General features: G+C 44.0%; 1 protein-coding gene across 1 annotated transcript in view; it reads left to right on the plus strand.

Annotated features, from left to right (window-relative positions):
• The first annotated feature begins 222 nt into the window (after positions 1–222).
• Positions 223–15,125, plus strand: part of JAM3 (junctional adhesion molecule 3) — a 69,574-nt gene continuing 54,671 nt past the window's right edge. Inside the window, exon 1 of the mRNA XM_033097181.1 lies at positions 223–352. Within this exon, the coding sequence (XP_032953072.1) occupies positions 277–352 (76 nt within the window). The 5' untranslated portion in view covers positions 223–276. The remainder of the gene's footprint in view (positions 353–15,125) is intronic.

The raw sequence follows: 15,125 nt of genomic DNA on the forward strand, positions 1-15,125 counted from the left end.
GCTATGGAAATTTACCCCACTTCACTCTTAAACATGCTTCTTTACCTTCTCCCACCGAATTCATTGAAAGAGACCCACTCGGTGGGCCTGGGTCCAAGGCATCCCTGTATCCATAGTAACCGTATCAGCTTCTTTTGTCACCAGGGTGACGGCTCTGCCGGGCCAGGTGGTTGCCATGGTAACTAGGGGCGGGTAGCAGGGTCCCGGCAGGCTGCGCGCATGCGCGCGGGAATCCTGGCTGTGCCGCTGCTCCGCGGCCCCTCAGCTCCCCTCGACATGGCGCTGAAGCGGCGGTGGGGACTCCGGCTCTGCGCCCGGCTGCCCGACTTCGTCCTGCTGCTGCTTTTCAGGGGTGAGTATGCGAGTTTCTACCTTTTGGAGAGTATGATCTGGGGGCGATGGGAGCAGAGCGGGCCCGAAGCAGATGGAACTCGTATAGGCGGGAATAGCGGTCCCGGCCCCTGGGGCTCCCGGGGCTCGTCGGGAGGAGCGGCGGGCGCCCGCGTCCCCCGGAGAGGAGTCGGATCCCGGCCTCCCGGCGGGGTCCGAGCAAGTTGGGGGGCCCTTCGGAGTTTCGGGCAGTTTCGCTGCGGGCGATGAGTTCGACCCGGGCGGTGGGCACCGCCTTCTGAAAAGACAGTGCCAGCTCTGGCGTGGACTCGGGAACTTGCTTGAAGACACTGTGGAGCGAGCGCTGTGCCCAGAAGTGGACAGTGAAAGGCCTTTCGAAGGACCAACGAGGTTCAGTTCCGAGGCCTGTCTGGCATCTTTGTGACAACCCTCTGGGGATCTGCTGTTCATTTGTTCCTTGTTGTAAACAAAGGGACTGAATTGGGCAAACTGAGCTTTACTTTCGAGGAAAAATAAAATGGCACAGATCTCAGTCAAGTACTTTTTGAATTTGTCTCCAGCGCGGCCTAGTAGATCCTGCAGACCCATACTTACCCTGGAAATAGCATCTGGGCCATTTTGATCAGAACATGATACAATTGGGAGTTTTGATTTGTCTTTTCCACTGTCCGGAATTCTCATTAGATTCGTGTGTCCCGGGACAGTTGGATAGAAGGGTTAAAATAGTTTCTGTTAAGTGAGCACATACTGTATACTGGATGGACACTTTGAAATCATTATTTTATTTAAGTCCTTACAGCAACTTTGTGATGTGGGTTTTATTAACCCATTTTCAGATAAGAAAACTAAGACCTAAGTCCAGTCTCTTTTCCAAGGGTGCATTCCAGATAAGTAGTGAAGACTCAAACGCATGCTGACCTAAAGCACTGCACCACACTTTTCCTTCCCTATTGGCGATCTGCGTGTCACCAAATCAGGTCTTTTTTTCCCCCCATTTTTCAGGTTATTTTATTGTTTGGCTTATTTGCCATTGTCATCCCTTGATGTTTTCCAGAATATACCAATTAAAACACGAAGTGACTGTTTGGAGTGGGGGGTGGAAGGACCAGGGAAACTGAACGCTCCTGCTCATTCACCAGAGTGTCCATGATGGTGGCAGTAAAGCTGAGGGCCCGGGACAGAAGCTGTGGAAACGGCTCTGTGATGAATAATAAGTTTCAGGGTATAGATGTTGTCTACATACTCTGCCTGAAAATGATTTCCAAAAACATGTGGTTGACTGATATAAGTGGTCAAAGACTAGCCAAGGGGACGAGGGTGTCAGGAATGTCCAGCTCCCGGCTTTGTTGGTCACACTGACACTGTCCTATTCACAGACTGGAACAACTCCCTATTGTTGAAGAGGTCTGTTCACATGAAAGTTTGCAGTTTTTATTGCAGGAACATTTGGCAGTTTAGTTCAGGAATGAGTTTCAACTTGGTGGTTTGTTAATAAAACTAGAATATGCTAAGGACTTCACATACCCATAACCTCTTATTTTGCTCTCCTGGAGGGGCTTGCTTTGTGGCTTTCTTGAAACTAAGGAGGAAGAATCACATTTTGCAAAATAGGACCAGTGACAAAGAATCAAGGTGGTAGGATGTATTAATTCACCTTGAAAGGATGTAACTATGTTTTTTAAAAAGTAGGGGACTCTTTTTCCATTAGTTTACACCCCAAATATACTGTAATAGCTTGAAACTTTATTATTCTACGGGTCATGACAGCTGTGTCTTTTTTTATTTTTATGATTACTCTTTTTAATTGTTATTGTTTTTCAGTATTCTCATTTAAATATTTTTGGTTTCCAGTATAATACAAACATTCTTTATCAGTTACCCTTTGCCAGGCTCTATTATAAGAATTTAACATGTATTAATTCATTTGATATTACTCTAAGAGGTCGTTACTATTGTTTTTCCCATTTTGTGGACGAAGAAACAGAAGTACAGAAAGATTCAGTAACTTGCTCAGGGTGATTTATTTGGAAATCTTCAACCATGTGTTTTAATCCAAGTTTTGGTTACTTGTATTACTCAATTTGACAGTGGAGTTCTTATGGATCAGTTTAATCAAATTATCAAATATTCAAAGCTGTGTGGTTTGTATATAAAATATTCTTTTGTTGAGTTGATGACAGGTGCAATTCAACTTTACAAATGTTATGCCACATCATGTCTTTTATGAATGATTATGTAGTAATTACTGTTGGACTTTCAAATCTTTTGATGTCCTAGAAAGAAGTGCTTCATTTAGAATTAAAAAAACAGTAACAGTTTGTATTCTTGGGATAACAAAATGTGCTGAAGCCTAACAAAATCTGAAAATCAAAAATTTCAGGACATTTCTGAAAAATATTTTAAGTTTTCCATTTGCATTTGTTTTGTCTCTTGAAACTTTTTTGTTTTTGTGACTTATTCTTTTATGTTGTTTTCTTTTAAACTATCTGATAGATATAATCATGACCAGAGCTGCGTATTTTCAGTAAAACAAGGAACACCTGCCCTGAAGCACGCAGTGCCTCAAATCAGCTGTTCATTCCCAGATGAGTTGTTGATAGGCATTTGTTCGTGAATGCTTTAGACTAGGGAGACTGAATGGATAGCTATTAGAGATACTTAATCATAAGAAATTGCTGTATTACATCCAGACAAAATAATACACCCAATCCCTAAGCTCTGTGCAACTTGCTCTTAAGGCAGGCCAATGGAGTAGGCTTAAATCAGTTCTTTTGTTAAAAAAACAGATTTGTATTATTTTTGTATTATTTGTATTTCTGAGATGGCCACATAATGTAACTGAAGAAGCTATGGATTTAGTACATTCAACTAGCAGCTGTTAGAGATGTGATATTAGCAAATTCCTTCTCCATAAATGCTTAGAATTTTTTCAAAGCCCAAGTGGGGTAGAAGAAAGGAAAATATGTGTGAATGAATTAAGGATGTATGGATTCTGCTGCATAATACCCTAGTCATGAAGTTGGATTCTCTTTTTAAAGATATGTTTATAATCAGGTGGTGTGAATGTGATGCTATTAAGGCTGAATGCAGATTTCAAATCTGTATCTACCCTCTGAATGCTAACAGTATATGCAAATAGCTTCCCTGGAGTATAAAGAGATCCTGAAAGAAAGTTTTGGTAAGCACATTCTTTTACACCTAGTTTAGCAAGGACAGTATCCACTATGGAACTCTATATTGAGATCTAAAGCTCTAATTTACTGCCTCTGCCACTTGTCATGACACACAGAAAGCTCCCTGAGCACGAGCACTTGTTTCTGAAGTCAAGAAATGCTGCAATATTTCATGTTGGTGTGTTCTTTTCTTTCTTCCTTCCTTCCTTCCTTCCTTCCTTCCTTCCTTCCTTCCTTCCTTCCTTCCTTCCTTCCTTCCTTCCTTCCTTCCTTCCTTATATTTTATTGGGGAAGGGGAACAGGACTTTATTGGGGAACAGTGGGTACTTCCAGGACTTTTTTCCAAGTCAAGTTGTTCCAAGTCAAGTTGTTGTCCTTTCAGTCTTAGTTGTGGAGGACGCAGCTCAGCTCCCCAGTTGCCGTTGCTAGTGCCGGGGGGCGCAGCCCACCATCCCTTGCGGGAGTTGAGGAATCAAACTGGCAAACTTGTGGCTGAGAGGACGTGCTCCAACCAACTGAGCCATCTGGGAGGCAGCTCAGCTCAAGGTGCCGTGTTGAATCTTAGTTGCGGGGGGTGGAGCCCACCATCTCTTGCGGGACTCGAGGAGTTGAACTGGCATCCTTGTGGTTGAGAGCCCACTGGCCCATGTGGGAATCGAACCGGCAGCCTTTGGAGTTAGGAGCACGGAGCTCCAGCCGCCCGAGCCACTGGGCCAGCCCTGTTCTTTCTTTTTAAGTAGTGTCTGTCATATGTTATATATTTCCCATAAGTGGTTAATATGTATAGCAGGGTTTTCAATGCTGCTTTTGTAGAAACATCAAGCTTTTAAATAAATTAGGACTATGCAAACATTTTTTCTTGTGTTGTCTTTCATTTTCAGAGTATCCCAAGGCTTGTATGGTTCAGACTTCTTTCTGCAAATCATTGCCATAATCGGAGTCTGCCATATCCATGCTGTCTGCTTTGCCTAACTTAACCTCAGCTCACGGTGATCCTTCCTCTTGCTAGATAAGCATAGCTCTTAGTATGTAGTTCAGTTCAGTGCAAGAGATATTTACTACCTATAGTGTGCCAGGCACTGTTCTTCACTCTCGGGGTGCAAAATGAATAAAGCATCCCCAGCCCTGGAAGAGCCAGGATGAGTGCATGCTGCATTCATGCTGGGCTTTACTTGTTGGGTATAAATGCATTATCTTCTTTTTTAAAAAATTAGTTTATTTGAGCTAAACTGACGACATGCGGCGAGCGAGATCTCAAATGCTCTCACATTTTATCTTCTTAATGATATTAAAAATTTGTTGGGAACAGAGGCTGAATTTAATTTCTTTTGTATCTTTCCAAAGATGATTGTAGTAAATACTCTTTGTCACTTGAAGGTCAGTTAACATTTGTTAAACACTGCCTATGTGTCTAGGCATTTTTTAAAAGTATCCTATCTTACTTCTAGTGGCCCCAGGAATTTTTGGAAATTCTCAGTTTTTACTATAGAGGAAGAAAAAGAATATTTCTTGACTTGGTTTAATTTAAAAATCTTGTTTCTACCATCTACTCTATGTAGTTATACAAGAATAGAGGAAAAACATAGGGAAATGCTTATGATATAATTTAAGTGACACAAGCTGCAGGAATGATTAGTATATACCAAATGGTTACAGTTACATGGAACATCTAATACCTGGGGGGAAAAACCTGGAAAAAAATGTACCAAAATGTTGATAGGTGCTATTTTTGAGTGGTACATCTTATGGCTCATTATTTTTTGTCTTTTTTCCAAGTGTTCTTTAATGAGGATGTCTTTAATATGAAAACATGCATTTTGTTTTGGTCTCCAATAGATAAATAGTGGAATTTTGAATTTGATACTACTAAGGATTTTTTTTAAATGCGAAAACTTTGTGAAATTTAATGTGGTAGCACGTGGATTGTGCCTTTTTCTAGCTCCTTAATTAATGTCAGCCACAGTGGATGGAGGAGGGGCTGACACAAAGTTCACTTGTTGGACCATGCATCCAAAGTGACTCATCTGAGAGATTTGCTGTCATTGACTTTTGGGTGGGGGAGCCAGCTGCAGGATCCTCAGCAAATGGTTAACTGGAAAACTGAAAGAGCTGATGAGATTACCTACCTCCTGCCCCCTGCCCCCCAGCCTTTTTTTTTTTTTTTTTTAACAAACCAACAAAATAATCTGAGTAGGGGCTTTGGTTTGCTTATTCAGAGTCAGCCAACATTTATTGAACACCGGCTTTGTGCCAGTTGGGCAACTCCTAGAGGGTCTGTTCTCTTTGTGTTGGACGAGAGGAATTCCAGATGAAATTTATTTCCTTGGAAAGTAGACTCTGAAAGATGTTTCCTGGAGTGGGCTGTCAGCTGATGCACCCTTATCACTTCTTCCTGCTCACCATAGACTTCCACAGACTTCCTTGTTGGATGTCTTTCTCTAAGGAAAATGTTTAATGTCTTTAGAATCAAGTGCAGCTGTCTGAGGAATTACAAAGCAAAGAATGCAGCAAATCCTCATACAGCTGCCTTTTTTTCTTTTTGGCCGTGTTTTTCCTCTAAAGTTTTTCTGTCAGGGTGTTGGAATTCCCACCTCCCAACCCCCACCCTGACCCCCAACTTCAATTTGAGCCATTATTCTCAGTCTAGTTGTGGAGGACGCAGCTCACTGGCCCATGTTGGTGTTATAAGCATTGCGCTATACTTGGCTGAGCTAGTCAGTCGCCCGCCACCAGCCACCAGCTGTCTGCTCAGGGCAGCTCACTGCTGCTGCCGGCCGCTCACGGCCGCTGCTCCCGGTCTAGCTGTTGTTCACAATCTAGCTGTAGAGGGCGCCGCTCACTGGTCCATGCGGGAATTGAACCTGCGACCTCTGTGTTAGGACCACAGGGCTCCATCCACCTGCGCCACTCGTCCACCCCAGGGTGCTGGAATTTAATCAGCTAATCCCAATTAATTTGGCAAGCTCCATTTTCACTGCAGTAAAGCTTTCCATGGGCAAAACAGGGAAATGTAAGATAAGCGCTTTCCCATGCCGGAAGGAACATACAGTTTAGATGTTAACTAACAGTAGCATTTAGGGTTAATGTTTCATGTGTTTAGAAGTGAGAGCACTTGCTCTGGGCTGGCCTGGTGGAGGAGAATTGCAAGAAGGAATGGATTTAGAGGGGTAATTTTGATTTACGTACGTAGTGTAGATTTGTGGGAATGGAGGTGTTTAGGGCCAATTAAGTGGAGGAAATAATGTGAGTAAAGGTATGGAGCTGGGAATACATATGTTGTATTTTGGACCAGTGAGTTACATATTATAATGATAAATAATAACAGCCATAGTTATTGAAAACTGTGTCAGGCACTGTGCTGATAGTTTTACCTGGGCTGTCTTCACTGATCTCAGCAGTCAGTTTTTATAGGTTTCATTTTGCAGATGATGGATCTGAGGCTCAGGTAGGTTAATTACCTAGACTAAGTTCACAGCTAGTAAATTGAGGAGCCAAATTAGCCACTGAAGAGAACGTTAAGAACTAGATGGTAAAGCACTTTGAATGCCAGGCTAAGAAATTTGGACCTTATTACATAAGTTCTAGTATAATTCATTTGGCATTTTGAAGCAGGGAAGTGATCTCATTAAAATGATTTTAGAAGTATTACTCTGATATTCAAGAAGATTGGAAAGGGACGGTCAATTAGGAAGCTCCTAGAATACTCATAGTTCAAGGTCACTTCCTTTAGGGAAGGTCTCTTGATGTTGAATTCATGTTTATGTATATCTGAAAATATATTTGTTTTAATCTTGTTCTTGAAATATGGATTTACTGGATACATAATTTTAGGTTGACAGTTATTTTGTCTTAGCCTGTTCTATGTATATAATACTGATGCTTTCTGGTTTCCATCATTCCTGTTGCAAAGTCTGCAGTCTGTCATATCATCAGTCTTTCCTAGGTTGCCTGTCTTCTCTCCAGCTACTTTAAAGATCTTTTCTTTGTCTTTGGCATTCTGAAATGTTACTACGTTGTGTCTACGGAGGATTTCTTTTTAATGATTCTACTTGTTCATATGTTGTAATTTGCGTATCTGTGAATTTATATCTTTCCTGAGAATGCTCAGGTATTTTCAGTTCAAATACTGCCTGGCTTTTATTTTCTTAATTCTTTCCTTCTGGAACTCTGTTAAGATCTATTCATTCTATCTTCCAAGACTGTTAATGTTTCTGTCATAATTTCATATTCTTTCCTCTATGCTGTTCTGGGTTATTTACTTAGCTTTGCTTTATAGTTACTTATTTTTCCAGCTCTATCTAATCTGTCACTTAACCAATGCATAGAGTTCATTTTTTAACCAATTATATTGTTCATTTCTACAATTTTACTTGGTTCTTTTTATAATCTGTTCTCCTGCTTGCTTAATTTTTTACTCCTTTATTTTTTTTAAACATTTCGTGTTTTATATTCTGTATCTGACTCTTCAAATATCTGAAGTTTTTGGGGATCTAAATCTAATGTTTGTTGTTTCTTATGACTTGTGGTGTTTTTTGTATCCTTTACTTGTAAGCTGATATTTGTTTGATCTCAATCTGTGCAAATCTGGATCTGACCTAAGGATGCTTTTTGTGGGAGAGTATGCTTCTACTGGATGGTAGCCACCTGGGATGGCTTTATCCCTTTCGGGTCCCTGGAATTATTTGAAAATCTCATATTCAGCTTCTCTGCCCTCCTGCTGGCCCAAGGGTCAGTCTGCCCCACTGAAGTGTTGCCCTTGGGGTCACACCCATCTTGGTACTTTCTGGTTTCAGCCCACAGCTATTTTCTTTGTTCTTTGAAAGATTCCCTCACTTCCCATGAGCTCAGAGATACATTACAAACTATGGTGTAGGAAGGGTCTGGTTTCTGGAGTATAAAGGCCTTTTGGACTATCTAATCCACTACTCTGCTGGAAACAGGAATCTCAGCTTTACTTAACCTATTCCCTCCTTTGTTTAACATAAGAGTCACACACCTTTCTTTAAATGTTAGTATTATGAAGGTAATACTTTTGTTTTCATTTTTCAAACATAAAAAAAAAATTAAAATATTGGCTATGTTTTTTCATAGCACATATACCCCCTTGGAAGTCCTGATATACTTGGGGGGGAGTGGTTGTATAATTCTTACTAAGCATCACTGCTTTAAGGATGGGGCTTTGTAATCTTAAAGACATACCCAGTTGTACAACTATAATCTCTTTCCTTGGGTCAGTTTATTTAAGAAGTAACCATCTATCAGATACAGCAACTTGAAATTTAGAGAATTACAGCTGATCTACACTAGACAGGCCCCTGAAACAGCAGCTCTGCTAATAACATATAGATGAAGACATTCAGAGACAAAATATAAAGGTAATCTTCAGCTTTCCAGGTGAAATCTGAATCTGAGATTCACATTCCTACAGGATGAAATGCTTGTTCTCTGAAAGTCTCAGCCCCTGTACTGTAAAGAGGAAGCGCCCACTGCATCAGGGACGGCTCCATTGTTTGCAGCCTCTCACAGACTTTTCTGGCTGAGGAGGGAGCACAGCGTCGTGGGTGTTAGGCATTCCGGATTCATTTCCCAGCTTTGCATGTGATTCATTTTTGGACCTTGGGGAAGTAATATTGGTTTCAATCCAAATCACTTGAAAGTAATTTAAATACCACCTATCTCACACTACTGCCGAAATATCCACATTTCTTTCCCCTTAATTGATAACTCACTTTAGCGGTATGAGTTTCAGATCCATAGAATTGATTTTATGGACATTTTTAACTGATTATTTCAATTAGTTTGTTTATTAAAAGTGCTTTTGAAGGTTTTGAAAACCTAGTTCACAGAAATCTCTTCTTCGAAGTGTTTTAGAGTCAGATAAACTTGGTTTGAAACACTGTTCCACTCTAAGAGGTTGGGAAAGTTCATCTTTTACAGCCTCAGGGTTTTTTTTTTTTAAATCTAATTTTACTAGATCTAGTTTTGGTTGTTTTCTTTTTTTAAAAAAATTTTTTCAAATAATATAAGTAGCGTACAATATTATATTAGTTTCAGGTGTTCACAATAGTTATTCAACATTTATATACCTAAAGAAATGATCACCATGATAAGTCCAGCAACCCATCTGACACTGTACTATGCTATCACAATATTATTGACTATATTCCCTATGCTGTACATTACACCCCCATGACTTATTTGTTTTCTGCTTGGAAATCTGAACCTTTTATTCCCCTTAACCTTTTCACCCCTTTTAAAAATTTTCAATTACAGTTGACATTTATTATTATTTTATATTAATTTCAGGTGTACAGCATAGTGGTTACACAGTGTGTCGTGCGGTGCGGCCTGCGGGGCCTCTGGTCCCGCTCCCCACGTAAGAACGCAGGATGTGGCTAGGCCAAAAAGGGACACCCACGGAGCCATAGGTAGGGGAGTCAGACCACTATAGTCTCACTGGAGGCTGGATTCACACGACGTGCGACCTGCTGTCCGCTTTCTGCCAACCAACCGACTCTCTCCTCAACTTCCCTCCCTAACGCAGCCGCGACATTTGTATTAGTGGCCAATGGCTCAAGGGCCACAGCTGACGGTCAACTAGCCACAGCTGAGGGCCATCTACTACCTGAGCCAGCACCTTTTCACGTGAGGCCGAGAGCCTGGTAACTGCTCTCTGGGGCTCTGTCCCCACACTCTACCCCTACAGGGTCTCGCCTCATAATCTACGCGACAAGCGTCTTCCGCGAGGGGCCCTGTGCGAGGAGCCTGGAGGTGAATGCAGTATCTTGGACACAGCCAGGCTCTCTGGGCACAGCCAGGGTTTCTTAGGGCACCACCAGTCCTTCAGGGCACAGCCAGACTTCCTGGGCTTCTTAGGATACCACCAGTCTCTCCAAACACAGACAGGGTTTCTCAGGGTACTGCCACTCTCTCTGGGCTCAGCCAGGCTTCCTGGACTCAGCCAGGGCTCTCAGGGCACCGCCATTCTTTCTGGGCACAGCCAGACTTCCTGGACTCAGCCAGGACTCTCAGGGCACCGCCACTCTCTCTGGGCACAGCCAGGCTTCCTGGACTCAGCCAGGGCTCTCAGGGCACTGCCACTCTCTCTGGGCACAACCAGGCTTCCTGGACTCAGCCACGGCCTCTCAGGGCACCGCCACTCACTCTGGGCACAGCCAGGCTTCCTGGACTCAGCCAGGGCTCTCAGGGCACCGCCACTCTCTCTGGGCACAGCCAGGCTTCCTGGACTCAGCCAGGGCTCTCAGGGCACCGCCACTCTCTTTGGGCCTCTCAGGGTACCGTGCTGGAACAACAGCGACTCACAGTTCAGGTGCTTAATATTCTCGATGGCGGCCGGTCAAGACACTAAAGCAAACATCCACCAGTTCCACTACATGGTGGTACGTTCCCAAGCAAATAGTCAAGCTATCCATTAAATTAGGGATGGAAGGCAATTCCCCATAGTCCACATTCATTCACCAGGGCTGTGCGTTAGCCTCACAATGTGTGCCCTCTCCACAGCGTGAGGGCTCCAAGTCCTCCCCAACCTGGGAGTTAGGGACAACCTTGACCTCACCCACATCTTCTACCGAGGACTCAGCAAGCCTTTCCTCCTGGGACTACAAGTCCTGCATCTGGGCTGCCTCAGCAAGTACTTCCCAGCCCACAGGGCCACAACAACCTTCGCTTTCTCTGGCCTCTGCTAGCTGGAGAACCGTCCACGTCTTCCCACCCCTCCACGGGGATCGAGCTCTCCAGTAGCTGCTCCTCCTGGTCTTCCCGAGACTAAGTGTTCACACACAAACTGCTCCACCACCCTTTGGGGAGCTTTGGCCGGCACCGTACCCTGCTTGCTGCGCCATGTGTCATGCGGAGTGTTATGCAGGAGACCCTGCTTGCTGCGCCATTTGTCGTGCGGGGCGGCCTGCAGGGCCTCTGGTCCCGCTCCTGTGTCATGCGGGGCAGCCTGCGGGGCCTCTGGTCCCGCTCCCCACATAAGAACGCAGGATATAGCTAGGCCAAAAAGGAGCACCCACGGAGCCGTAGGTAGGGGAGTCATACCGCTATAGTCTCACGGGAGGCTGGATTCACACGACGTGCGACCTGCTGTCAGCTTTCTGCCAACCGACCGATTCTCCTCGACTTCCCTCCCTAACGCAGCCGTGGCAGTTATATTAGTGGCCAATGGCTCAAGGGCCACAGCTGACGGCCATCTACTACCCGAGCCAGCACCTTTCCACGTGAGGCCGAGAGCCTGGAAACTGCTCTCTGGGGCTCTGTCCCCACACAGTGGTTAGACATTTATATAGTTTAAGAAGTGATCCCCCTGACTAGTACCCGTCTGGCACTATACCATATTATTGACTATATTCCCTGTGCTTTTGTGGGGACAGAGCCAGCAGTGCAGTTTCCAGGCTCTAGGCCTGACATTGGAAAGGTGCTGGCTCAGGTAGTAAATGGCCATCAACTGTGATTGTGTGTCTATCAGCTGTGGCTAGTTGGCCGTCAGCTGTAACCAGTGAGCCATTGGCCACTAATATAACTGCCGTGGCTACGCTAGCAGCAAATGGGGGCTAGCAAGCAGATGGTGGCTGAGCTAGCAAGAGCGGATTGCAGTTAGCATGGCGGATTGCAGCTAGCAAGTGAGGTTGGTTGGCAGAGAGAGAGAAGCGGATGGCGGATTGTGGAGCGTGTGGCTCCTGCTTCCTGTGTCTCCAACCCAGTTGCAGCGAGACTATAGTGGTGTGACTCCCCTATCTGTGGCTCCGTGGGTGTTCCTTTTTGGCCTCGCCATATCCTGCATTCTTATGTGGGGAGCGGGACCAGAGACATCCTGCGTGACAGGATGACATCCTGCGTGACCGCTTTACATCCCCATGACTATTTTGTAACTACCAATTTGTAATTCTTAATGCCTTCACATTTTTCACCCTGCCCCAAAGCCCTTCTCATTTATCACCTGGATAAATCTAGTATTCATCTGACACCATACATAATTATTAAATATTATTGGCTATATTCCGTATGCTATACCCTACATCCCCGTGACTACTTTGTAACAACCAAGTTGTACTTTTTTTTTTTTTTAATTGGGAACAGTGTGTTTCTCTAGGGTCCATCAGCTCCAAGTTGTTGTCCTTCAATCTAGTTGTGGAGGACGCAGCTCAGCTCCAAGTCCAGTTGCCTTATTCAGTCTTTAGTTGCAGGGATGCAGCCCACCATCCCATGCGGGAATTGAACCAGCAACCTTGTTGTTGAGAGCTCGCGCTCTAACCATCTCTGGCCGCCCCTCCGGAAGCTCAGCGGCAGCTCGTTGCCTTCAATCTAGTTGTGGATGGCGCAGCTCACTGGCCCATGTGGGAATTGAACCAGCAACCCTGTTGTTCAGAGTTTGTGCTCTAACGAACTGAGCCATCCGGCCGCCCTGACCTATTTGTACTTCTTAATCCCTTCCCGTTTTTCACCCACCTCCAAACCCCCTCCCTTTTGGCAACCATTAAAATGTATCTATGCGTGTGTTTCTGTTTTGTTCTTTAGATTCCACTCATATAAGGGAAATCACACTGCATCTGTCATTTTCTGTCTGACATACTCCACTCAACATAATACCCTTCAGGTCCGTACATGCCAATACAGATGGCAAGAACCCATTCCCTTCCCTGGCTGAGCAATATTCCATTGTATCTATGTACCACCTCTTCTTTGTCCATTCGTTGATTGACGGACACCCAGGCTGCCTCCAAATTCTGGCCATTGTAAACAATGCTGCAATGAACATATGGATGCACATATCCCCTCGAAGTAGTGTTTTGGGTTTCTTCGGATAAATACCCAGAAGTGGGATTACTGGGCCCTTCTTTGTCTCTTGTTATAGCCTTTGTTTTAAAGTCTATTTTGTCAGGTATAAGTATTGCTGCCCTAGTTTTGTTTGTTTGTTTCCATTTTCATGAAATATCTTTTTCCCACCCCTTTACTTTCAGTCTGTGTGTGTGTCTTTAGATCTGAGCTGAGTCTTTTGTAGGCAGCACATGTAAAGGTCTTGTTTTCTTATCCATTCAGCCACCCTATTTTTTGATTGGAGCATTTAATCCATTTATATTGAAAGTAGATATGTGGTTATTGCCATTTTATTATTCATATTTTTGATCTATTTTTTTCTTAAAGAACTCCCATTAACATTTCTTGTAATACTGGTTTGATGATGATGAACTCCTTTAGCTTTTTCTTGTCTGGGAAGCTCTTTATGTGTCCTTCCATTCTACATGATAAGCTTGATGTGTAGCATAATCTTGGTCATTGCTTTTCATCACTTTGAATATTTCATGCCAATCCCTTCTGGCCTGCAAAGTTTCTGTTGAGAAATCAGCCGACACTCTTATGAGAGCTCCCTTGTAGGTATCTAACTGCTTTTCTCTTGCTGCTTTTAAGATTCACTCCTTGTCTTTAATCTTTGACATTTTAATTATGATGTGTCTTGGTGTGGGGCTCTTTGGATTCATCTTGTTTGGGACTCTCTGCACTTCCTGGGCTTGTATATTTATTTCCTTCTCCAGGTTAGGGCAGTTTTTTGTCATTCTTTCTTCAAATAGGTTTTTAGTTCCTTGCTCTCTTTCTTCTTCTTCTGGTACTCCTATGATGCAAATGTTGGTATGCTTGATGTTGTCCCAGAGGCCCCGTAAAATATCCTCATTTTTTTGGATTCTTTTTTTCTGTTTGCAGTCCTGTTCGGGTGTTTTCTGCTACCTTATCTTCTAAATCGCTGATTCGATCCTCTGCTTCATCTAATCTATGATTGATTCCCCTCAGATGTATTCTTCATTTCAGTTATTGTATTCTTTATTTCTGACTGGTTCATGTTTGTTTTCTGTCTCCATTTTTATGTTTTCTAGCTCTGTGGAAGTTCTCCCTGAGATCACCGAGCATTCTTAAAATCAGTGTTTTGAACACTGTGTCTGGTATATTGCTTGTCTCCATTTTGTTTAGTTCTTTTTCTGGAGCATTGTTTTTTCTTTTATTTGGGACGTGTTTCTTTGTTTCCCCCTTGGTTTCATCCCTGTGTTTGTTTCTCTGTGTTACGAAGGGCTGGTGCATCTCCCAGTCTGACGTAGTAGAATGGCTTTGTGTAGCAGCTGTGCTTTGGGGCTCAGTCGCAGTCTTCCTGCTCTCCTAAGCCGGATATTCCAGGTGTGTCCCTTGTGTGGATTGTGTGTCCTCCTGTTTTTGTTGAGCCTTGGTTGCTGTGTGCACGTCAGCAGGAGGGAGTGACCCTCAGGCTGACTGGTTGTATGGATTGGCCTTGACTTCAGTGAGGAGCTGTTGTGGAGGGGCTGATCATACAGAGCAGGATTATCTTTAGCAGGGCTCTAGTGCCTGCCCAGTGTGCCCTTTGGGTGTGTCGTCCCTGGAGCCATCTGGGTGACGCTTTGGCTGTGTCCGAAGCTGGCCACTGGGCATGCCAGCCTTGGGGCCTCCTGGGAGGGGCTCCACCACAGGCCAAGTTCATCCGCTGCCTGTGCTCTGCCTGGAGCTACATGGCATGCACCTCAAAGCAATCTACAGATGGCCTCCACCCATGCTGGGCTTGGAGGTGCCTCGAGAGGC

The sequence above is a fragment of the Rhinolophus ferrumequinum genome, chromosome 25, assembly GCF_004115265.2.
Source record: "Rhinolophus ferrumequinum isolate MPI-CBG mRhiFer1 chromosome 25, mRhiFer1_v1.p, whole genome shotgun sequence".
NCBI lineage: Eukaryota > Metazoa > Chordata > Mammalia > Chiroptera > Rhinolophidae > Rhinolophus > Rhinolophus ferrumequinum.